This window comes from Anarhichas minor, unplaced genomic scaffold (assembly GCF_050575085.1).
Source record: "Anarhichas minor isolate MPS153535 unplaced genomic scaffold, ASM5057508v1 ptg000121l, whole genome shotgun sequence".
NCBI lineage: Eukaryota > Metazoa > Chordata > Actinopteri > Perciformes > Anarhichadidae > Anarhichas > Anarhichas minor.
In genome coordinates, this window is record NW_027466567.1 from 110,482 (window position 1) to 135,075 (window position 24,594).

Here is a 24,594-nt window from a genome sequence, read left to right on the forward strand (position 1 = left end):
GTCACCAGAAGTAATAAGTGCATGTCATTTCCTCAAACAAGCATCTAAGAGCATAAACCTACGAATACAATACATTACAATACAATACAATACAATACAATACAATACTCCGAACACATTTTTGTTAGGAGACAAACTGTATATTTGTGGCAGTATATTTGTGTCATCTAATTTCCCCCTGGGGTTGAATAAAGTTTATATCTATCTATCTAGTAGTAGTAGTACAGACCAGTAGTTGAAATGGACGAAACAGGAGACGGATCTCAAAACGTAAATGTATATGTACGTTATAGAAGAAATGATAATCATGTCATACTTATTGACCTTCACTACCCCGGATTCATCTTTCCTCCTACTGCAACAGGAGATCGACATTATGTTGGAATCCAGGGCTTGGTGGAATTTGTCAACAATGATGGAATACCGGATCACACCCCCATCTATTTGGTTTATAGCCGGTGGAGGTTTACGGCCGAAGAACTAATTGTGATCGATGAACTCCTACTCGATCAAAGGGACCCAGCCAACGAATATGATTACAATGACAACATGAATAATATTGTCAACATTGACAACAATGACGGCATCAACAACGACAATGTAGATGACAACGCTTACAATCGCAATCTTGATAACAATAATGAATATGCGGAAGTGGCTGGTCCATCCAATAAATGGGAAGAAAGCAGACGGTGGGATGAGTTTGCTGAAAGCGACACCGACTTCGACGAGGAAACTGAAACTAGTCCAATCGAACACGCTAAAGTTCCTGAAGACGATCCTCTGCCTGGTCCATCCAAGAAACGGAAGAGAAAGACTAACAGAGTAGAAGAGGAGAGGAGCTGCAAAAAAGTCAGATGGTGTGATGAGTCTGCTGAAAGCAGCACCGACATCAACAAGGAAACTGAAACTAGTTCAATCGAACACGCTAAAGTTCCTGAAGACGATCCTCTGCCTGGTCCATCCAAGAAACGGAAGAGAAAGACTAAAAGAATTGTCCAATCTAAAAATAGTTTTTAAATTATTCCAATTAATACTGGATGAGTTGATATGTACAGAGCAACAATTTATTGGAATAAATGATGTAACACACCATTTGGCGACTTCGTGTTGTTCCAGAGATTTTGAGCAACTCAAATCCTCCCCCTTGTCTGAGTTTTGGATATGCCTCTAAAATAAATTCTCTAAAGTCATCTGGATCAGTACGACTACCTGAAAATAGAAGATAATAATACAAACAATCGATCTAACTTGAAATATAATAACGTTTAATGTTTTTGAAAGGTAACTTGATTCAAGAAAAATACGTCTGTCCATCATGATGCCTGACTTACCTCGGAATGCAAGACGTTTTCCCCCCTAGTCCTGCAGCAGCAAGTCCATCTCTGGCTTATCGGTTTGTCCTCAATACAACAGAAAGAGTGAGTGTACGAATGAAGTCGTGCAGGCGCAGCAACAGTTCGCCTCCTTCTCCCTCTAATGCAGGGGTCACCAACCTTTTTGAAACTGAGAGCTACTTCAAGGTGAGTAGTACTGAGTAGTACGAAGGGCTACCCGCGTTCAAACCTCTAGTCTGGGCCTTTTCGGTCGGATTGTGTTGCCTCGCCTCTACCCCCGCCACCCCTGAGTTGTTGCCCCGCGGCCTGTTCCGAGGATTTACGGACCTGACGACGGGGTGCGCTCGCAGCTCGCGTCTGGCACCAACGGGATGCGCCCGCCATTCAGAACCTGAAAACCTAGTGTGGTCCGCCAGCCTCGTCCTGGCTGTCCGCCGTGCGCCTCCGGGTACCCAACTCTTAACTCTCTGCAAGCGTTTTTGATTAAAAAAAGAACAACAACTACAATTTTAGACGGAGCTCCATAATGACTAGTGCTATTTTTAGAACATGTCTTGCGGGCGACTCACTTGGTCCCTGCGGGCGACAGGGTGCCCGCGTGCACCGTGTTGGTTACCTCTGCTCTAATGTATGGACCAAACGGTCTAGAAACCTCGGCTAGAATCAAGTGAAGAGGATAAGCTATAATCAGAGAATAAGGACGTTGCAGAAGACGCATGTTGGCTAACGATATCATCGCACAATTTACAGGAATGCGATCTGACGCACAGCATGAATAAATAAATCACTCATCACCGGCGATAGTAATTTAGTCTACACAAGGGATTTAGCATGGAAAACATCCCGCAGCGGGTCTGCCAGCGGCCGCCCGGTCTCCGAATGGCCACAGCTGGCGCATAGAATGACTCAAGATTCTCAAGATGAAAGGCAAAACAGACTCTAGAACGGCATGACGTCACAAATAGATGAAAGGCACAATCATTTGTCCAGATCAAAGGCAAAGAAACTATAAAGCCTACCTACCCCAGACTTTGTCCACAGTTATTGAGAACTTTCAAGACACACAGTACAGCTATTTATTCCTTCCTTATTTGAATAAATAAATATGAATCCGGCACAAATTTATCAATTTAGGGAGCGTCAAATGTTGAATCAGCAGGTCCGAATTAATGACCTTGAGCAGCAGCTAAAGGTAGCTAAGCATGACAATAATGTCAAGTCGGCCAAAATCAATGTCCTTGAGCAGGAGCTAAAGGCGGGTAGGCATGACAATAATGTCAAGGCGGGCCAAATCAATGACCTTGAGCAGGAGCTAAAGGGAGCTAAGCATGACAATAATGTCAAGTCGGCCAAAATCAATGTCCTTGAGCAGGAGCTAAAGGCGGGTAGGCATGACAATAATGTCAAGGCGGGCCAAATCAATGACCTTGAGCAGGAGCTAAAGGTAGCTAGACATGACAATAATGTCAAGTCGGCCAGAATCAATGTCCTTGAGCAGGAGCTATAGGCGGGTAGGCATGACAATAATGTCAAGGCGGGCCAAATCAATGACCTTGAGCAGGAGCTAAAGGGAGCTAAGCAGGGAGCTAAGCATGACAATGATGTCAAGTCGGCCCAAATCAATGACCTTGAGCAGGAGCTAAAGGGAGCTAAGCAGGGAGCTAAGCATGACAATGATGTCAAGTCGGCCCAAATCAATGACCTTGAGCAGGAGCTAAAGGGAGCTAAGCAGGGAGCTAAGCATGACAATGATGTCAAGTCGGCCCAAATCAATGACCTTGAGCAGGAGCTAAAGGGAGCTAAGCAGGGAGCTAAGCATGACAATGATGTCAAGTCGGCCCAAATCAATGGCCTTGAGCAGCAGCTAAAGGGAGCTAAGGATGACAATGATGTCAAGTCGGCCCAAATCAATGACCTTGAGCAGCAGCTAAAGGGAGCTAAGGATGACAATGATGTCAAGTCGGCCCAAATCAATGACCTTGAGCAGCAGCTAAAGGGAGCTAAGGATGACAATGATGTCAAGTCGGCCCAAATCAATGACCTTGAGCAGCAGCTAAAGGGAGCTAAGGATGACAATGATGTCAAGTCGGCCCAAATCAATGACATTGAGCAGCAGCTAAAGCGGGCTGAGCATGACAATGATGTCAAGTCTGAAGAGAGCCTCTTGGCAGCTGGAGCCGGCAAGAGGCTCTCTTCAGACTTGACATCATTGTCATGCTCAGCCCGTGAGTAGTACGAACAGTTATAGATTCTGTTATCCTTCATGTTCGAGAACATTTAATGTGCGTGTACTGTACCGAAAATAATGTTTATTTTCGTTGTTTAGTGCTGTATGGAATTGGTGTCCGTCTGCGCTACATGTGCATTTGAGCTAGCACAAAGATAACATGTTGTGAGTGTGATGCCCACCAATGTGTTGTCACATTGTTATGCATTTTGTTTTCATGCACAGCCAATATGTTTTAAAGTGAGCACACTTGTTTATTCCAGCAATAGTTTTATAAGTGACTGACCTAGTGGGAACAATGATGTTGCCACTAAAGCCACTAGAAGGCACTGTACTCCAGAGAAAGCTAGCACGACGTGAAGAGCGAAGCAGGATGTGAAATCCTTCTTTTCAAGTGACCAAGCGTTCAGGAGAGAACTGCAAGGCTAATAATGTTTAGCATTTTAAGACCATCCTACAGTTATAGATTCTGTTATCCTTCAAGTTCGAGACTTTCTATCCATCTTTAACTTTTTATCTCATAACTTTCTGTCTCATAACTTTGACTTTCTATCTGATAATTTAGACTTTCTATCTCATAACGTTGTACCTCCCCTAGGCCACTGCATAGCCTGGGGTAGCTTGACTTTAGGGTCGCCATGTCTATGCTGTCAACACGAATGAGTAAGGGCCACTATGGCTGGCAACCTGAGCAATGGCATGCGCAGGTTTTTGACCACATAGACCTTTGCCATGGTTTGCTTGGCTCCTATCCTCAGCAGCAGTCTAGTGAACCCCAACACATCTAGAGGAATCCGTCCTGGACCAAGTAAAGGCTTCTCTGCCTTCTGGAGCACAGTCTGCTGTGCATTGGAAAGAATGCTCTTAAAACAGACTGTTTTAAAACAGTGACATCCGCTCCGGTGTCAAGTTTGAAAGTGAAAGTTTTGTCCATAACGTCTATATCAACAGTCCATGGATCAGCATCAGATGTCACAGAGCTGAGAAAAAAACTCTCCTCCTCTTCCTCAAGACCAAGCACGGCTTTACCAGCAAGGCACACACGCTGGTAGTGACCTTTTATTCCCACAGGAACGGCACTCTGCATCCTTAGCAGGGCACTCGTTTTCAGGGTGGGGCATACCACCACATCTGTAACACTGGGAGCTCTTTGGACTTGTACTCTGAGAGCTGTGTGGCTTTGCGACATTACTTTTGAATTTGCCGAATTTAGGCTTTTCCTTTAGCTGTCTGCCTATTATCTGATATAATCAATGTGTTGTAATTTCATTGAATGTGTTGTAATTCTGTTATGCTGTTCTACACATGACATCTATTTCACTTATGTCCATCATGGGAGAGGGATCCCTCCTCTGTTGCTCTCCCACAGGCCTCTTCCTTTTTTTACCCCGTTAAAGGTTTTTTTTGGGAGAGTTTTTCCTGTTCCGATGTGAGGGTTCCGGGACAAGAGGATGTCAAATGTGTACATATTGTAAAGCCCTCTGAGGCAAATTTGTAATTTGTGATTTTGGGCTATACAAAAATTAATTGAATTGAATTGAATTGAATATCCATCTGTTTTCTCCAATTACAGGCTCTACCAACAACCATCACTGCTGCTGCCTCCACCTGCAGATCCTCGCAGACACCTGCCGCCTGAACCTTCACCTGCAGCCATCAACCTCGGCCTCCACCTGAAGACGCTGCCAGATGACTCTAGCTCCACCTGAAGCCTCCTCCATCAACCTGCACTGCTGCCTCCTCTCCTATTGCCATGTGAAGACCATAGAGGAACAGCAAGGACCAGAGACACACTCGTAAATATCACCTCTCAGATAACAAACAGAAACATAGCTGTGTCATAATAACATGTCTGGGCTGAAGAAGTAAAGCTGCCTTTCTGTTTACATCCTTCTTCTCCTCACAGCTATTTCCACACATTGACTGACTGTGATGCTGAACTTCATGGACCAGAGAGCGCTCTTCTTCCTCCTCAACTCAAGGTAGAGTTGATCAGCCAGATGTTCAGCAGTGTGAGATATTTGGTAGTGTCTCAGTGTGTAGCTGTGCTTCTTCAGCTCATCTGATTTTTTTTAATGGAGGGTTGGTGATGCGTGTTATTTCAATACAACACATGTTCTTTGTGGTTTCCTCCAGACCCTGTTGGACTTCACATCCAGATCCACAAGGAGCTGATAGAGAGCCGATGAGGACGATCCCTTCTACCAGAGCTGTGTACCAGAGATGCTTTGTCCTCCTCCACATCCTGCACATTCGCCACCGACTCCTGCTGCTCCTCTCCCAAACTGAGAGCGCCCCTCCCTGTCTCAGTTCCACCACCGCCAGATTAGTGGAAGTCTGAAAGATGCAGAGACGGCCAGTTAGCTCGCTCTGTTACTGTGCACGTGTAAACCTTTTCACTGTTGCTCAATAAATGTCCATCATTCTCTGCAGTCATCAGATCAGTCGTTTGTGTCCACAAGAGTTAACATAAACAGACACGTTCATATTAGAGATCATAGTCAGTTTTTTTTATGTTTTTACTTCAGTTTACCAGCAGATATTTTTACTTTATTTTTACTTTCTGATAAATGAGTTGATACAAATTATTTATTGGTTAAAAATGCTTACGTTTATCACTGTAAAATAATAAATCATCATCTCTTTCATCATCACCATGTCTTTCATATATGAAATTCATGTCTTTAATGCTTTATAAGCACAATCATAACACATTATAATGTATGTGCCGTCTTACCACCTAATAACCTCAGGATGGCGCCACAGCTACGGTTATTTGTTTCTAGGTGTGTAACATCACGTATTCGTATTAAACCGTTCGGTACGAGGCTTATAAACCGAACAATAATACTAGTGCATTTGGAAAATGCAGAAGCTTAAATTGTGGTAAATATAAAGATTTCGGTGGAGACACCGGTCTGTCTGTCTGTTTAGTTTCCGGGTCAGCGCCTGACCCCGGAAGCAAAACAAAACACAGCTGAGGCACGTATGTTCTGCGAGGCTTCGTGACTCCTCGATGTGGGAGATGATTCTGCCGCCGTGCTCATTGTCTCTGAATCTCTTTCTGAAGTACTCCTCCTTCTGTGGGTCACTGAACCCTCTCACCTCTGTCACCATATCAATGCATTCAGGAGGGATCTGATTGGCTGCTGCAGGTCTTGTGGTTATCCAGAGGCAAGCAGAAGGAAGCAGTTTACCTCTAATGAGGTTTGTCAGCAGCACTTCGACTGAAGTTGACTCTGTAACGTCAGTTAGGATCTTGTTGCTGTGGAAGTCCAGAGGAGGTCGACACTCGTCCAGACCGTCAAAGATGAACAGAACCTGGAACTTTTCAAATCTGCAGATTCCTGCTTCTTTGGTTTCAGTAAAGAGTTGATGAAGAAGTTCCACCAAACTGTATTCTTTTGCTTTCAGCAGGTTTAGCTCTCGGAAAGAGAATGGAAAGATGAACTGTATACTGTTGTTGTCTTTGTCTTCAGCCCAGTCCAGGATGTACTTCTGCGTTAGGACTGTTTTCCCAATGCCGGCCACTCCCTTTGTCACCAGAGTTCTGACTGGTTCATCTCTTCCGGGTAAAGGTTTAAATATATCCCCACATCCGATTGTTCTTTCTGAACCTGCCGTTTTTCGGGATGCTGCTTCTATCTGTCTGAGCTCATGTTGATCGTTGACCTCTCCACTCCCTCCCTCTGTGATGTAGAGTTCGGTGTAGATCTGATTTAGAAGTGTTGGGTTTCCTGCTTTGGCAATTCCTTCAAACAAACACTGAAACTTGTTCTTCAGTTTAGACTTTAGTTTACGTTGGCAAATCGCAGCATGAGTTTCTGAGGAAGTAACAGGAAAGATGGTCAATGGATGTTGCAGTAAATATGTAAAATTACACCTTTTGACGAATGCATACATTTCTCAACACACAAATTACCTTAATCTGCAATAATTATGCATAGTGAAAACTACTCACCAACCTCACATTTTGAACAAATTATTCAGACATTAGGCTAATGTTGGTTCAGATCTGGAGTTCAATAGATCTAATAGAAAAAGTACATATTTCCAGAAGCGGTATGTAATTCTATAAAAGCATCTTACTGCTCTGCAGAGAGTCAGCCAGCTGCTTCTGCTTCATGTTCCTCAGGAAGTTCAGTGCGAGTTTCAGAACTGCATGTCTGTTGCTGTTTCTTTGCTCGTCATCTTCACCACCCATAACGTCATCATCTTCTTTCAGCCCCTCTTCTGGACCCAGAACTTTCTTGAACTTCTTGAGCTCGTCCTTGACAAAAGTCACAATGTTTTCTTCAAGAAGCTGAAAGAGTAAAAAGTACCATTTAAAATGTTCTCACAATGATGGAAATAAACATCATATCCACCTGGCTCTGCTGATAGCCGACTCATCTAAAAACTATAACATGAAGACCATCAATATAGCATTAAAGCATGTTGGAATTAACAAGCTAGCCTGCTAGCTAGCTAAAGCGGATAGCTCTCTAGTTAGCCTGCTGTAATGCTACACTGATCACAGAAAATAAGCTTAGAAGTGCTAATGCTAGTTATTGATGTGCTACCATACTATGTTAGCTCCACAGGTTTTTACGTAGAAACGTAACGTTTTATAAACGTGTATCTCCTCCCAACCTCTCCAGGTAACGAGTATCACTATTACACAACGTTTAACCACGAAGAGCTCCAAATCCACCAAACCAGCCTGAACATGAAGAACATCTGAAACCATTGATGAGAGTTAATGGAGCAGAGACGGATAGTTGTCAGAGCTGGACGATGCTACGCTATGATTGGCCAGTATTTGTTTTAGGGGCGGGATTTAGCAAAGGGTCAATTAATGCAAATCTAAATTCAGCCCTGGATTTCTTTGGTACCATGCAGAACTTTCACAGTGTCCTTCATTTCATTGTTTTGGTTTTACAACACAAATGAACTGCTTTAGTTCACTTTCACTGCTATTATAGCTTTGTCTTCTGGCTGTAGGAGGCAGCTGTATAAGATAGGTTGAGACCAAAAACAGAGCTAAAAGAGAGTGATGATTGAACTTACATTCACCAGGTGGAAATAAACTCAACTCAAAAATGAAAGATCATGATGCTCCGTAAAAAAGCAAATGTTTGCGAACAAGTTCGCCATCATCACCTTCTCAAAGCTTGTTCCTCAGGCCCAAGTGAGCAAAAAATATTATTAAATAAATATAAATGTTTTTTATTATTGCAACTGCTGCACTGACTGCAGCCCAAATACCTACTGTTGTTTATCAGCTGATAGAGAATGAATACAGCTGCCACATCATGTGACACCTGCTTTTCACAACCGCTATGAACCGTATCACATTAGCACATAATCAACTTGCAGCTCAGCCAATTTGTGACCAGTATCTGATTGTCACGATGTGATTTAACAGGTTGGATTGCATGGTGCTTTCCAGGCAGAGGATGCCTTTGAGTGACAGTGCTAAAGAAAGACGAACAAAGGAAGTTCAGTCTTCTTTAGTTGATCTTGAAAATGTTGAAAGTGTGTATTTAAATCCGACAGAAACACAGAAATGTTCATATAAAATCAGAGCGTACAATTTCCGAACACAAAGGTTCAATGTTTGAAAAGTAAAAGTAAAAAGTGCTTTTGTGCTTTTCCATACCATGAAAACAGAGACCAGGTTTTGATGGTGCTTCAGGTCAGGCCGTTCACTGAGAACCTCTGACCTCTTCCGGTGAGGTCTGCAGACCCAGAAAACATGAGGTCATTTCACACACATACACACGCACACGCACACACACACACACACACACACACACACACACACACACACACACACACACACACACACACACACACACACACACACAGATGTGTTGTATTCTGCTGTGTATTTGTGGATGTCTTGAGTGAAAAACATTTGATTTCAATTTTTTAAAGTCTGCAATCTTCAGTCCACCTGACAAATCCATCCATTATCTCCCCCCACTCAACCTTTGCAAAAGACGATTAACCCGTACTTTGAATTGTTGGAGGAAATGAACGTTTGTTTTTTCTGAAGAATGTTGACCGACAGCAGGTACCTTCCAGTAACTGACGACTAAAATAATACGGCTTTGTTGAAGTCACCTCAGGTAGGAATGCAGGTGTTGTGTTCGAAATCGTACTTCATGTTACATCCTCGTACTGTATGTACTGCACACTGCCTACTTAACAATTAGGTATGTTGTTACCAGCAGGATGAAGTGCTTATTATAAGTTATTAAAACATTTGAACTAATAGATGGATCACCATGAAGCTTCCCCAGTAGATTTGTTTGTATTAAAGCTGTCTGAAAATGTATGTTATAATGTACAAATGAGGATTTATCTCATCAAATTTGTGCTAATTTGCTAATTTCCAGAACAGAAAAGTGAACATTGGATAAAGTCAGGTTTGAATTTAATACAGTCAAATTTAGGACTACAGGTGAATGTGGTAAAATTAACTGAATGTGTATTATGGATGTTTTCTTTCCACTAGTCTGAAAGAAGACGAGTTATGGAAACAAAATAGACCAAAATTTACAAAAAGCTTCACTGTGCAGAATGATAAATGAGCACAGTTTAACACTAAGAGGCTGTTCACATGAATCTGCAGAAGCAGAAAGTTTCTCTGTGCTCACTTTAAATCAGCTATAATACAGGTCAACTGCGATAACAAACTTTAAATTCTTACCTTGGCTCAACAATCGGCCCTCCATTCTTGAATTCTGGAGGTTCACTAATAGACCGGCCACTCTTCATGGACAAACAGCTGGGTCCATATGACTCTGGTCTCTCCTGCTTCACTGGGCTTCAACACAACATAGAGAGTACAAGTTACATTTTACAGCCCTGAGAAGACAAACAGTCATAAACAGAGAGAAAAGTGCATCTCACCTCCTGTCTCTAGTCCGGCTGTCATGTTGCTCAGAGGCAGAGACGCCGTGCTCTTTCTCCTCAGACACATTCATGTTTTAGGGTAAACCTTTACAAACACAAGCCCGGTGAGAACTCCAACCACACTGTAACAAATGTCTGCAAATCACTACAGTAAGAGATCGTTAATTCTAAACAGGTTAAATTCAGTTTCTATGACAGTGAAACACCGTAAATGTGTATCAGCCCAAACAATAATTTCTGCATTTATTTCTTGGAAAAAAATACATTTAGTCATTGTTAATTGTACTAAACATTGTACTGATTACAGAAATACACTGTAATATGAACAACAATCAATACCATCATTTTTGCATTTATAATTTAAGAAAAATACATTTGGTTACTGTTAAATATACGGACCATTGTGCTGGCAACGGAAATATAACTTATTATACATTTAAGAGCCAGCCCTGTATTTTTTTCATTCAAAATTTGTAAAAAACAACAAAAACTGTTTGTCACTGTCAAAAAACAGTTCTCAACTGTGAAATCTACGGTTGCAAAGAAACCACCATACCGTGATGCTTTATACATTGTTAATTTTTCACATTGAAGTACTGGCAACCACAGCTGCCAGTATTTTACCTTTTTACAGTGCAGTATGTCACAATAATTACATTTAATTTGTGGGTAAAGATTCTTACCTGCTTCACTCACATCCATATCATATTTTTCAAAACACTGAAGAAAAGTAAACAAATAGAAAACACTCTTCATTCTCTCCGTCTGTTCCTGAGAGTGTGTGTCTGATTTACTGTCACAGCCTCCTTACTTCATTCATAACATTCTCTAACCAGTCCAACCTGTTTGCAGGCTAAATGTGTCGCTGACGTAGATGATGGTAATCAAATGGTTATTAACTGTTACTTACCAAACCCCAACCTTTGACTTTGTCTCAAAGGCTCTGAAAACATATACGCAATGGAGTCCTTCAAGAAGACGCAATTTCAAAAGTTACAACAGATTTGGTCATTTATCTTTTTTTAATTCTTACTGGAATGAAGATGGGGCTTCGTTGAAAAAAGGTGATGCAACGTTTCTGTAAATCTAGTTAAACCACACCCACACAATCCTCAGGTAACTAAAGGTGTTTCTTTTCCCCAAAACTTTAACTTTGATTGTTGCTTATAAAGTTACAGTTATCTGTATAAAGTTTTAGCCCTGACTCAACCTTAACCAAGTCGTAGCCTTAAATTGGCTAAACAATGAACTTTGTAGACGCAGAACACATTGTCTATATTAGTCATTGATAGAAATGGGGAAGAAAACATACTAGACATCTTTTAGTTTAATAAAAAACAATTCAACAGCAAAATCTGCACATTAAAACCTTCATGAAGGAAGGATTTATTGCAGGACTGTTGTATTAGACTACATTAAATCAAGCTAGGTGTACCTACAGTAATAAACATGTTTATATATATGTTATATAAACATGTTATATGTTATATATATATATATATATATATATATATATATATATATATTAGTTTATTTGTATTGACTGTCTCACTGAGCTTTCTGTTATTGTTATTACTGTCTTGTTTTTGCTGCTTCGTTGTTAAAGCACTTTTAAAAAACATGAAATGTCAACTGTAGTGTACTGGCAAGTACTGGCAACCACAGCTGCCAGTATTTTACCTTTTTACAGTGCAGTATGTCACAATAATTACATTTAATTTGTGGGTAAAGATTCTTACCTGCTTCACTCACATCCATATCATATTTTTCAAAACACTGAAGAAAAGTAAACAAATAGAAAACACTCTTCATTTTTATGAAGCTCCACAGAAAGGACACCAGGTGGTTTGTTCCATCTGAGAAGCCATCATTAAAAAAGGAAGGAATAAATATATAGCAGGATGAACCATCTGTCAATCAAACTCCTACTGAAGCGAGTCGGGAGAAGAGCGAACACGTCTTTTCCTTGCTCTTCTTTCAATGAAGATATAACTGATGCTATTGCAGCATCTACGCTAACCTCTTCAGGAGCCGCCATTAGAACGAACAGTCGCCTCTCCGTGTCACCACACACACACACACACACACACACACACCTAAACCACGCCAGTAGCTCCTCACAGGACGCTGATTGGTCCGGCTGCAATGCAAAGTAATGCTCAGCCAGCAACCAACAGAAAAAGACCTGTTGTGTTGGAACGAGGCGGCAACCTCCGGTTCTGAAAAGTGAAGCCGATGCTTCATGTGTTAAAGCTGCATTCTCTCTAGTGTCCACCAGGGGGCGACTCCTCTGGTTGTATAGAAGTCTATGAGAAAATGACTCTACTTCTCCCTTGATTTATTACCTCAGTAAACATTGTAAACATGAGTTTATGGTCTCAATCTCTAGTTTCAAGTCTTCTTCAATACAGCATGATGTTCATTTAGTACATTATGGTCCATTTAGAGTCAAACAGACCATAAAGCAGGGGATGCTTTAGGGGCGGGGCTTACTGTGATTGACAGGTCTCTACCAGAGACGTATACAGCGTCCCTACATCACTCCTCCTCAGTCCAAATATGGTCACTTCCTGTTCACCGGTTGCAATACGGGCCAAAACACTGGACTCAAGGCTTCAAAACGGCGGTCCACAAACCAAATGAGTGACGATGACTACGTCCACTTCTTATACACAGTCTATGGTTTGATCATACAAATGTTTCAGAGCTAATTGTATCTTGAAATATGGCAGAAGACTACCTAATGATTACCTTGTGTAAACATCATTCACTCAGTTCACAGCTTAATTGATTTACAGGAAGTGTATTTTAAAGCATTGGCTGAAAAACTCTTGATACCAAACCTGGATCAAAATAAATCTGTGAGTTACGATCTCGACTTTGGCCCAAAAACATACGCAAACAAATCAACCAGCTGGGACGATTTGATCTGTCCGTTAATGTGTCTCCTCTCGCCTCTCGTGTCCCTTCAGGTCCTCAGTACGGGACGCTGGAGAAAGCGTGGCACGCCTTTATGCAGGCGGCCGATCGGCTCAGCGAGCTGCATCTGGAGCTGCGTGAGCGGCTGGCGGGCGAGGACAGCGAGAAGCTGCGCAACTGGCAGAAGGACGCCTTCCACAAGCAGATGATGGGAGGCTTCAAGGAGACCAAGGACTCGGACGACGGCTTCCGCAAAGCACAGAAACCCTGGGTCCGCAAACTGAAAGAGGTGAGCGGCACGTCGGTGGAGCCGGAGTTATGGGTTTATGTATTCGTCACTTTATTGTCTGTGTCGACACGCCGATGTTACACTGCGGCGGCGGTTTTGCATTTTTAAGAACGATAATGAGGTGAATGTATTCGGAGAATATCAAAGTGTGTGTGTGTGTGTGTGTGTGTGTGTGTGTGTGTGTGTGTGTGTGTGTGTGTGTCAGTCAAGGTGGAGGCCAGTAAGTACACGATGGCATGTTTCTTCCTCTCGTTAGCTCACTCCTCCATGACTGTGATGCCCCCCCCCCCCCCCCCGCCATTCATCTCTCATGATGAGGTTCTTGTTTTGAGCTTCACTTCAAGACACTGTCGTAGTCTACCTACAGCAAAAAGACAAAAAAGACCATACAGATGTGCCCATTGTTCAAATAACAGTTCATTCTTCTGTTACTTTGGACAACGAAGGCTCGTTCCCAGTGAAGATTGTGATTTGTGAGAGTTCATGGAATTACCAGTCGCAGAAATCATCCGTACTGATATAGAGATGTTTAGTCGTGTGTGTGTATAAGGTTCTTCTCCAGAGTCAGAGTTCTACTACAGTAGAGTTTATAGAAACACACAGGAGTACAATGTACTGCTGTGGACGTATTTTAGACTCCTTAAAGAATCTATTACAGTTTAAGCTTTAAGCTTTATTTAGAATATTTTCACCTCTTTACTTTGATGTCAGAGAACTGAAGCTGTTATCTTTGATCTCTACAAAGACACCAGACTCCATTCACAGAAACAGTGATTTAACCTCTCAGACCACAGGAGTTGTTGCTCTACTGCTGCCTCCATCTGTTAGTGTGTTTGTGTTATTGTGTTATTGTGTGACTTTGGTGATTCTGAACTACCGCTTTAAAACACCAAAGTCACACAATGACAAGTTAGGAGGCAACAGTAAACCAGCAACTCCTGAGTTCTGAGAGGTTAAATGACTGTTTTTATGAATGGAGTCTGGTGTCTTTGAAGAGAACAAAGATAACAGCTTCAGTTCCCCTCAGAAAGGTCTGTCTGACATCAAAGTAAAGAGGAGAAAATATTCTAAATAAAGCTTAAACTGATATAGATTATTTTAGGAGTCTAAAATATGTGTTTCTATAAACTCTACTGTAGTAGAACACTGATGATGGAGAAGAACCTCATACTAACGCACTTCTAAACATCACTACTGTCCTTTTTAAAATGAATCATCAGTACTGATGCTTAAACTTCAGTGCTTTAGAGTATGGAAACACGAGCTCCGGTTGCCATTTCACTTCTCAACTACAGCATTTTTACCCTCAGTGGGTGTTTGAAACTCAGTGCACCCATTATAGATGAATCCATAATGGCTCATAAAGGCTTGTGCCCGCATGACGACTCAGCATTTCTCCATTTGATGAGCTCTTATAGAGTAATAATGCATTGCCCTGCATAGCTCCTAAGTGCTTAAAAGCAACATGGCCCATCCATCAAAAGCGTTACGTTGTGCATTTAAACATCTGAAAGGCTCCTCTCTTCCTCCCGTCTTCAGGCTTACCTCAGAGCTCACCGGACTCCCTGGCCGAGTCCTGGTTCCGGGCCAAACTGAGCCGCCAGCGGAGCTACAGCTCGGCACTGTTCTACGAGGAGTCGGACCTGGACCTGAGCCGCTCGCTGGGCATCCACGCTCTCATCGACAACATGGTCAGCTTCATCAGCGGCGATGTGGGCCTCGCTCCGGCCTTCAAGGAGCCGGAGGAAAGTATGTCCACCAGCCCACAGGCGACTATCCTGGCCATGGAACAGCAACAGAGCAGGGCAGAGGTGAGGGGCTCTCTCAGGACCTCTCTGGGTCTCTGTCTCACTCTAAGTGACGTCGCTTTAAAATGTTGCCTACGAAGCAAAGGATGTCTCATTTAGTTAAATTCCTCAACTCCCCTCTCCTCGTGTCTCTTCCTCGCCTCCTCCGCTCACATCTCAGGTGGAAGGCACTAGGATGCAATGAGAGGAGGCGAGGAAAATTGATGGATGTACAAACTTAATCCCTGTGTGTTCATGGTAATGAATGAATCTACACGTCATCGATGTGTTTTAACAAGAGGAACAAGAGATATCAGGCTTTGATACACACACAATACTTCTTGGATACAATCAATATTGTTGTTTTTCAGTAAGAAAATGGTAGAATATAACCAGATTTATTCTTTAAAACTACGTAGTGTCAAATGAATGAGGCAGATTTTCTGAAAACAGTAACACATTATTGGTAATAGTGCAGCTAAAAGATCTAGAAAACACATGCGACGCTGTTAGAATATCCACTCGACCACTGGGATTTGTTTTTAATCTCCAGCTGCGGTTGGAGGCGCTCCACCAGATTGTGGTGTTGATCTCCGGCATGGAGGAGAAGGGCAGCCAGCCCGGGGACGCGGATCGATCCGGCGGCGCCTTCCAGTCCTCCTCCCTGCTCACCTCTGTCAGGTTGCAGTTCCTGGCGGGTTGCTTTGGCCTCGGCACCGTGGGCGCCGGAGGCCTGAAGAGGGAGAGCGTGCAGCTGCATCACTACCAGGTACGTGTGAGCCTCATCAACTGCTGATACTGATGAGCATCGATAGTCAAGTGACAGTTCAGTTTAACTCAAACTTGTAATGCTGCAACATTTTTTGCTGCTTTGATACAAATGGAAAGCTTGCACAGAAGATGTCAAATGTAACTTGATTTACTCAGATTTAAGAGTTGTTGGATACACAGAATTTGGTGGTCGTGACTCTGCATGCACAGCGAAGCACCAATCACAATTACTCTCATCAATTTATCAAACAACCAAAGCAGGAAAAAAGAGAAACACTGAAACAAAAAATTTTATTGCAAAAGTGAGAAAATATTTCTGCTGCAGAAAGGATGATGTTGAAGAAACGGGTACTTTGTTGTCATCTGGTGAAAATTATTTTTATATCACAAAAAAAATAAAAAATTCCCAAAGTCAGTTTTCAGCATATACATAGTTTATATGAAGTGGACGTAGTCATCATGACGTCACCCGTTGGTTTGTGGACTGATGTTTTGAAGACTCGAGTCGGGCGATTTCGCCGTCGCCCCTAAAGCATCCCCTGCTTTATGGTCCGTTTGACTCTAAATGGACCATAATCTACTAAATGAACATCATGCTGTATTGAAGAAGACTTGAAACTAGAGATTGAGACCATAAACTCATGTTTACAATGTTTACTGAGGTAATAAATCAAGAGAGAAGTAGAGTCATTTTCTCATAGACTTCTATACAACCAGAGGAGTCGCCCCCTGGTGGACACTAGAGAGAATGCAGCTTTAACACATGAAGCATCGGCTTCACTCAGCAGAACCGGAGGTTGGCGCCTGGTTGTCAGTAATGTCGTGCAGCCTGAGTAGTGACCATATTAACTGTGTGTTTACATCTTTCTCTTTTGCAGGATGGTGTAAAAGCAACGAAGAGGAGCCTCCAGATGGAAATCCAGACAGCTGTTCATAAGATCTACCAGCAACTGTCTGTCACCCTGGAGAGAGCACTGCAGGCAAACAAGCACCACATAGGTAAGAGAGACGACTGCTGCACGACCTCAGCAGTGGAGCCTCCATCATTTATCAGGATCAAATTATTCAGGTTGTAGAATATACGAATTAAAGACATTGAACATTAACTTTTTTTTGTCGTACCTGCGATCTGCTCTCACTTGTTCATTCAAAGTGCAGGACAACTTTCAAAAGTAGTTAATTGGGCTTGTTTTACATTTACATTACTTCGGGGAAGGTTTTTGACGGGGGCCATGATGGAACACGCCCCCTCAGTTTGGCCTTGATGCCCCGCCCACATTGCCTCAGCCTCTTTCCCGTCAATCAATTTTTTACAGATTCTATTTCAGCATCCTTGAGATTCTGAATACTTATTGAATGCTAAGTGAAACACTGGGCACACAACCAGAGTAGAAGAAGAAGTGTGAGCGTTCTCCTGCTAACAGACTCTGTATGTAAATAATTATGAGGATGAATGTTTAAAAATAAAAAAATAAAACACACCCACAAGTCTTCGATCCACGTCGTTCACAACTGGATTTATAACAGAATATTAACTTTGTCTGCAGGCAACAGACAAAGTAGGAAATAATAACAACAAACGCAAACAGACAAAAAATAAACCTTTTAACTACGCAGATAAATGAATCCGCTCAATTCAACAAAACCTTCCACAACTGAAACGTAAATGCCGATTAATTATTCTATGAAATAAAAAGTTTTTATTTCTTTATTTCACTGATAGTTATGTATCCGAGTTAAAATGATCTTTTACTTTTGGGTTAAATTCAGTATTTCTGTCGACCTAAAATCATCGTGCCGTCATTAAATTGACGACACCGACGGCAGAGCGGCTCCTGAAATGATGAATTTCCAGGCTTCGCTTTATTAACAGCCTGTTTGATTATTTTATCTCTTTCTCTCGACCTCTTCTCCGTCCTAGAAGCCCAGCAGCGCCTCCTGCTGGTCACCGTCTTTGCGCTGAGCGTCCGCTACCAGCCGGTGGACGTGTCCCTGGCCATCTCCAGCGGGCTGCTCAGCGTGCTGTCTCAGCTCTGCGGGACGGAGACGATGCTGGGCCAGCCGCTCCAGCTGCTGCAGAAACCCGGAGTGTCTCAGCTCAGCACCGCCCTCAAGGTGGCCTCCACACGCCTGCTGCAGATACTGGCCATCAGCACCGGGTAAGAGCTTTAGAAACCAGAGGAATGAAATCTGCACTTTGTAAAACCCGAAGATTATATCAACAAACTGTTTTGTCCTTTTGATTCGCAGGACGTACGCGGACAAGTTGAGTCCCAAGGTTGTCCAGTCGCTGCTGGATCTGCTCTGCAGTCAGCTGAAGAACCTGCTGTCCCAGGCGGGAGTCAGTCTTCTCTCTTCTGGAAAAGACCAAGAGGACAGCAAACAGGAGGACGGAGCAGACTCTGAAAAGAAAGACTTCAGAGGTGATGAAGGAGTTTTTATAATGCATGGTTAATACATGGTTAATACATGGTTAATACATGGTTAATACATGGTTAACACACGGATAACACACGGATAACACACGGATAACACACGGATAATACATACTGGTTTTCATCAACAGAAGCTATGATCAAACACGGTTGTTGACAATAGTATTTCCATTAACTAACTCAAATATAAAACTAATTTAACCTTGTTGGCAAGAATGATTTGGACGTAGACGCAACGTATATGTCTCTGGTAGCGACCTGTCAATCACCGTGTAGCCCCGCCCTAAAGCATCCCCTGCTTTATGGTCTGTTTGACTCTAAATGGACCATAATGTACTAAATGAACATCATGCTGTATTGAAGAAGACTTGAAACTAGAGATTGAGACCATAAACTCATGTTTACAATGTTTACTGAGGTAATAAATCAAGAGAGAAGTAGAGTCATTTTCTCATAGACTTCTATACAACCAGAGCAGTCGCCCCCTGGTGGACACTAGAGAGAATGCAGCTTTAACACATGAAGCTTTGACTTTACTGGACAGAACCGGAGGTTGCCGCCTGAAAGAATGGTTAAAAACAGATCCCTTTAAGAGCAATAGTTACTGTGCCTACAGTGAAAGTGTTTGTTTTCCATGAAACATAACCAAAGGTCTGTAATTGTGTCCGTGTTTTTTATTGTCTCGTTCCTCAGCGTTGATCCGTAAGCAGCACACTGCTGAGCTGCACCTCGGAGACTTCCTTGTCTTCCTCAGGAGAGTGGTGTCCTCCAAGGCCATCCAGTCCAAGATGGCCTCCCCTAAATGGACCGAAGTGCTGCTCAACATCGCAGCGCAGAAATGCTGCTTAGGTACAACCAGCCGTTGTGACACACAACACCGTGTAACATGTGCGCCTGCTTCATGTTACAAAGCTGAGATATTCATTAACCCCTCGTGGCTGTTTTGATTCTAGGGGTCCCTCTGGTGGGCAACCTGAGAACTCGGCTCCTGGCTCTTCATGTGCTGGAGGCCGTCCTTCCTGCCTGTGAGGCCAATATGGAGGACGACCAAATGACACAGGTTTGTCGGCTTTCTTTGCTTTTTTTTTTTTGTGCAACTCCTCAATAACAGCCAGTGAGCTGATAAAGTTTGTTCTCCTCTAGGTTGTCGAGCGGCTCTTCGCCCTTTTGTCCGACTGCATGTGGGAAGCTCCCGTTGCTCAAGCCAAACACTCGATCCAGATTAAAGAAAAAGTTCAGGAACTCAAACTGCAGGTGTAGTAATCATCCTCCATCCTCCCCCCCGACTCGTGTTTTGATTATTATGACTATTTGTTCGAGCGGCCGACGGTTTCTTTGATCCCCAGGGCGAGTCAGAGGAGGAGGACGAGAACCTTCCCATCCAGGAAGTGTCCTTTGACCCGGAGAAGGCTCAGTGTTGCATGGTGGAGAACGGCCAGGGTCTGACGCATGGCAGTGGGGGTAAAGGCTACGGCCTGGCCTCTACCGGCATCTCCTCTGGATGCTACCAGTGGAAGGTACAGTTACTGTTTATTACCTTATCTCCTGCTGCTTCCACGCGCTCCTCGGATGCTTTGACATCCTGAATTGTGGAAGTTGTTCCGACTTCGGAAGCTACAAAGAAGATGTTCTGTATTTTACTACTCGGAGCATTTAAACAAGACGTTGATAGCCATTACAACTTCCGTAGTCTGAACCAAGACGGCAAACTTTATTACACCTTTCAACCTTGACAAAGGCAACACAGACCAGATCCACTACTTCTGTTCTTACCTTTCACAATAAAAGCCCTCAAATTCACTCAGAGGTATTCACTGAAAGGAAATATCTTACAGTGTCTTCGGCTGTAACAGTTCAGCTCAGACAGTCAGACGCTGCTCTGGGTCAACAGGATGCTGGTTGTTGGTCTTCTGCTTGTGAATCTGTTTTAACCTTTGAAGTGTTGACAAAATTGCATCGCTGCCAGTATGAATAGTTTTGATACAAAATATTAGCAGACGAGTATTTCCCATTATTGTGTTGTCTATTAGTCCCGCCCCCGGTGTGGAAAGACCAACTTTTCGAACTAATCAAGGTCCCTCTACGTGGACAGCAACTAACTGTTACAACCTTATACCCTCTTAAAATTGATACGCAATACATGAATTAATAACAAAGTTTCTCATCGTCAACACGTTTACTTTCGTTCGCCATCTTTCTCAGTCATGTGACGTCAATCGGCAAGTCGTGTAACAAAGTTTTCAACATCTTTCCTAGTTTTTGTTCCGACTTGAGGGGCGGGGCGTTCATGGGAACTTTCCCAGTCGGGAACTCATTTTTTTTTTAAACATTTCAAAATCTTCATGAAGCCAGCTGAATGTACACACCAGGGCTGAATAATCTGATAGTTAAGGAAGGATAACAGTAGAGGCGGAGCATTAATTGATGGGAAACTGCTTTACACAGAAATATAAACTTATCTAATTTTTTGCCTGTTTTGAACCACGTCCCGTTTTATTTCCTCTGTAGTTTTACATCGTGAAGGAGAACCGAGGCAATGAGGGCACGTGTGTGGGCGTTTCACGATGGCCCGTGCACGACTTCAACCACCGCACCACGTCGGACATGTGGCTGTACCGGGCGTACAGCGGGAACCTCTATCACAACGGAGAGCAGACGCTGACTCTGAGCAGCTTCACTCAGGGAGACTTCATCACCTGCGTCCTGGACATGGAGGCCAGAACCATCTCCTTCGGCAAGAATGGAGAGGTGAGACACACTGAATATTGATTTGGATATTTAAAAAATAATTTAAAGTATCACAAACTGCGTTGATCATTGCTAGTCCGTCCCTAAATTATGAATGTCTCGTCTGGACATGGACACGCATGCATATTCATTTATTCGCACACAATTCAATAGCAAAGACGAAACATAAAAGAGCTACATGTCCTCCTCGGGGTTCTGTGTTCATCTCTAACTGCTGACTTGTGATTCAACAGGAACCAAAGTTGGCCTTCGAGGACGTTGACGCCACAGAGCTCTATCCCTGTGTGATGTTCTACAGCAGTAACCCAGGAGAGAAGGTAACGCACATAAGCATCCACCTACTGCTCCATCTGCAGGAGTTCTTTCATCTGCTCATTTTTACAGTGACTCAGCTGTTACTGGGGGATGAGATTCCATAACTTTAAGCTTTTGTTCTGGTATGATCTCTGAGGGCGGATTCACAGAAGGATTGTTAGGGTTTTGCAGCTGTTAAACCTGCACAAATAATACAAAAAAAACCCTGTGTGATTCTTCTAGCAACAAATAATACTCACCCCCTGTGTCATTTACTCATATTTAAATGAGGTAGTATGCAAAAATGTGGCCATTTTTATGTTAATGAGCCACATTGCAAAAACAGTCCAATTCACAAAGACCATTACACGCAGTTACACTAATGTGATGCTTTCTATATATATATATATTATATATATATATATATTATATATATATATATTATATATGTATATTCTGCTTATTTGTTCCAGGTTAAGATCTGTGACATGCAGATGAGGGGCACACCTCGAGACCTCTTACCTGGCAACCCGGTCTGCAGCCCCATGGCCACTGTCCTGGCCGAGGCCACTACGCAGCTGATCCGCATCCTGCATCGCACCGACCTCTGGACCCACCGCATCAACGAGACCATGACCGAGCGGCTCCACAGGATCAAGCCTTGCTTTAGGGAGTCCGCCGGCACGTCCGGTGGCGGGGGTCAGAGGCTGAAGAAGAGTCGCTCGGTGCAGAGCCGCGAGGAGCACGACGCCCAGAGGGAAAGCCAGGAGACGCCCACGAGGACGGAGGAGGAGCGGGGACGCCACGGGCGGCAGCACGGCCTGGGGGAGCTGTCGGAGCACCACCTGAGGACGCTCTGCACGGAGGTGTGGCCGGTCCTGGCGGTGATCGGAGGGGCGGACGCGGGCCTGCGTGTCGGCGGGAGATGTGTGCACAAGCAGACCGGGAGGCACGCCACACTACTGGGCGTGGTGAAGGAAGGCAGCACCTCGGCGAAGGTGCAGTGGGACGAGGCCGAGATCACCATCAGGTACGGGGGGTTGTGGCACCTTTCTTTGACATTTTTATACGTTGCTATATTTGTTATTTGCTGGTATATTTTACAGATATACCAAATTGTAAGCAAGTTGTGAATTTATTTCAACATCGGCCATGTAAAGATTTTGACTGTCACTGCACACTCAAACAATATGTGCTGAGTCAGCAGCTTTTGCTTTTAACGAGGGGAAATCCATCACATGATTGTTGGTCCAACAGCAGCGCTCTGCACGATGTTAGAGACGCACCGACAGCAAGTCTTCTTATTGGCTGATCCTGATTCCTTAAATCGTTTTGAATAGTCTGACCTGCTGATTCAGAGGTCATTTATAGTTTAGACAAACTTTCCTCTTAACTTTTCTTTAAATGGAAAATTTAATTGGATGTTCATAAATTATGAACATGATTTGTAAATTTTCATATCATAGAAAACATTCTATTCTATACTGATGTATGTAGGTCTGTTTTAGAGTCAACGATTTATTATCCGTCTAAAGTGATGTATTTATTTATCTGTTTATACAAAACTATGAATGAATCTATTTACAAGAATGTAAAGTGTGTATATTATGTTTTATTAACTCACTGCGTGGAATATATATCAATATGATATATGTGAATATATTTCTTGTGTTTACCTGATGGTCTGAATAAGTCGCTAAATATGTCGCCAGTTGTTGTTTTTTTTTAGAAATACAGTCGATAAGAGGGTTTGAAATGCGTGTAAATTCAAACCAGCACAGAATGGTCTGTATGTGAAACTGATCGGTGCGTCTCCAGTGCTCGTGTGACTTATGGTCGTCGGCAGTTTGACCTCATGGCTGATGAGAATGTATTCTGGAGCTTTCTTCACTGCCTGTATTCACATCCCTCTGACACCCTGCATTAGCCTCTTCATCGGTTTATTTTTCACCCTCCATTTCCCCCTCGCTCTAATTCACTGTTTTCATGTTTGTTATTGACTCATCATTAATCCACAACTCTTCTGCACGATGATTCACCGAGCGGCATGATTTTGTGCCATACCCACACACTCCATTTCTTTATTTGTCTCGCATGCTGTGCTCTTTCTCTCCTGCCCTTTCCCTCACTTTGTGTTTCCTTCCCTTGTCTCCTTTCACTCTCCACTCCCTTCTATTAAATTAAATTGTAATAAATTGTAATTGTAATAGTATAGTATGTTATTAAAAATGAAAATACTTTAGGCTTAAACCTTTATTTTAATCTCCATATACGTTGTACATTCATGACTTGTCATGTGTACATGTGAGCAACACATCAGCGCGGACACATGGACAGCAGGAGACATTCAACCGGCAACATGTTGGTTACAAACAGCCTCTTTGTTCTTCACAGTACAGGAAGCACTTCCTCTGTTGTTCTTGTTTCGATGAGGGAGCTGATCGTGAACCGTGCGCATCGTGTTACGCTTCATTCACGATACGGTGCTGGTGTTCTGTGGTGCAGCTCGTTCCTTAGTTTGACATCGTAGCTGGTTTATGTGCACGTGTAGAGTTAAAGTGAGACGGCAGACAGCAGCCTTTGCACAATAGTTAAGAGAGTAGAAAAGAAAGGATGATGATCGATTCAGAGCGGTAGAGCCGAGTGCCCCCATGACACACTTCTTCTTTTCTCACTGCAGGTCTCAGCAGTTTCCAGGAGAGCGTTGCAACGGACCGGATCCAGAGAATAATGGGGGTCCTTCAGAATCACAACGCGGGGTAAATAAACCTTAAGACATACGACCCGTTCACCCTGATCAGATGAGGACATCGTGTCTACATGCCTGATGAACAACAGCTGAAGCATGAGTGGGCTGATTGAATACACACTCATTTATTCCTCC

General features: G+C 43.1%; 2 protein-coding genes across 2 annotated transcripts; one reads left to right on the forward strand and one right to left on the reverse strand.

Annotated features, from left to right (window-relative positions):
• Positions 1 to 6,506: 6,506 nt before the first annotated feature.
• Positions 6,507 to 10,538, reverse strand: LOC142940928 (protein NLRC3-like). The gene is made up of 6 exons (XM_076083131.1): positions 10,465 to 10,538; positions 10,262 to 10,378; positions 9,206 to 9,284; positions 7,654 to 7,867; positions 6,551 to 7,388; positions 6,507 to 6,513 (listed from the first exon to the last, which is right to left on the reverse strand). Exons 1-6 carry the CDS (start codon positions 10,536 to 10,538, stop codon positions 6,507 to 6,509), a joined length of 1,329 nt encoding a protein of 442 aa, XP_075939246.1.
• Positions 10,539 to 15,028: 4,490 nt separating this feature from the next.
• LOC142940929 (putative E3 ubiquitin-protein ligase HERC1) lies at positions 15,029 to 22,858 on the forward strand. Its single transcript, XM_076083132.1, has 13 exons — positions 15,029 to 15,041; positions 15,215 to 15,486; positions 16,016 to 16,231; positions 17,112 to 17,232; positions 18,155 to 18,392; positions 18,484 to 18,656; positions 19,362 to 19,517; positions 19,622 to 19,728; positions 19,812 to 19,922; positions 20,015 to 20,185; positions 21,177 to 21,416; positions 21,650 to 21,733; positions 22,184 to 22,858. Exons 1-13 carry the CDS (start codon positions 15,029 to 15,031, stop codon positions 22,841 to 22,843), a joined length of 2,562 nt encoding a protein of 853 aa, XP_075939247.1. The 3' UTR covers positions 22,844 to 22,858.
• The last annotated feature ends 1,736 nt before the right edge of the window (positions 22,859 to 24,594 follow it).

Coding starts and splice junctions, on each gene's coding strand:
- LOC142940928 (XM_076083131.1), bottom strand. CDS start 10,538: ATGAATGTGTCTGAGGAGAAAGAGCACGGCGTCTCTGCCTCTGAGCAA. Junction 10,379..10,464: donor AGCCGGACTAGAGACAGGAG/GTGAGATGCACT, acceptor GTTGTGTTGAAG/CCCAGTGAAGCAGGAGAGAC. Junction 9,285..10,261: donor GGGCCGATTGTTGAGCCAAG/GTAAGAATTTAA, acceptor CTGGGTCTGCAG/ACCTCACCGGAAGAGGTCAG.
- LOC142940929 (XM_076083132.1), top strand. Junction 19,729..19,811: donor AGGACGACCAAATGACACAG/GTTTGTCGGCTT, acceptor GTTCTCCTCTAG/GTTGTCGAGCGGCTCTTCGC. Junction 21,734..22,183: donor GCAGTAACCCAGGAGAGAAG/GTAACGCACATA, acceptor TATTTGTTCCAG/GTTAAGATCTGTGACATGCA.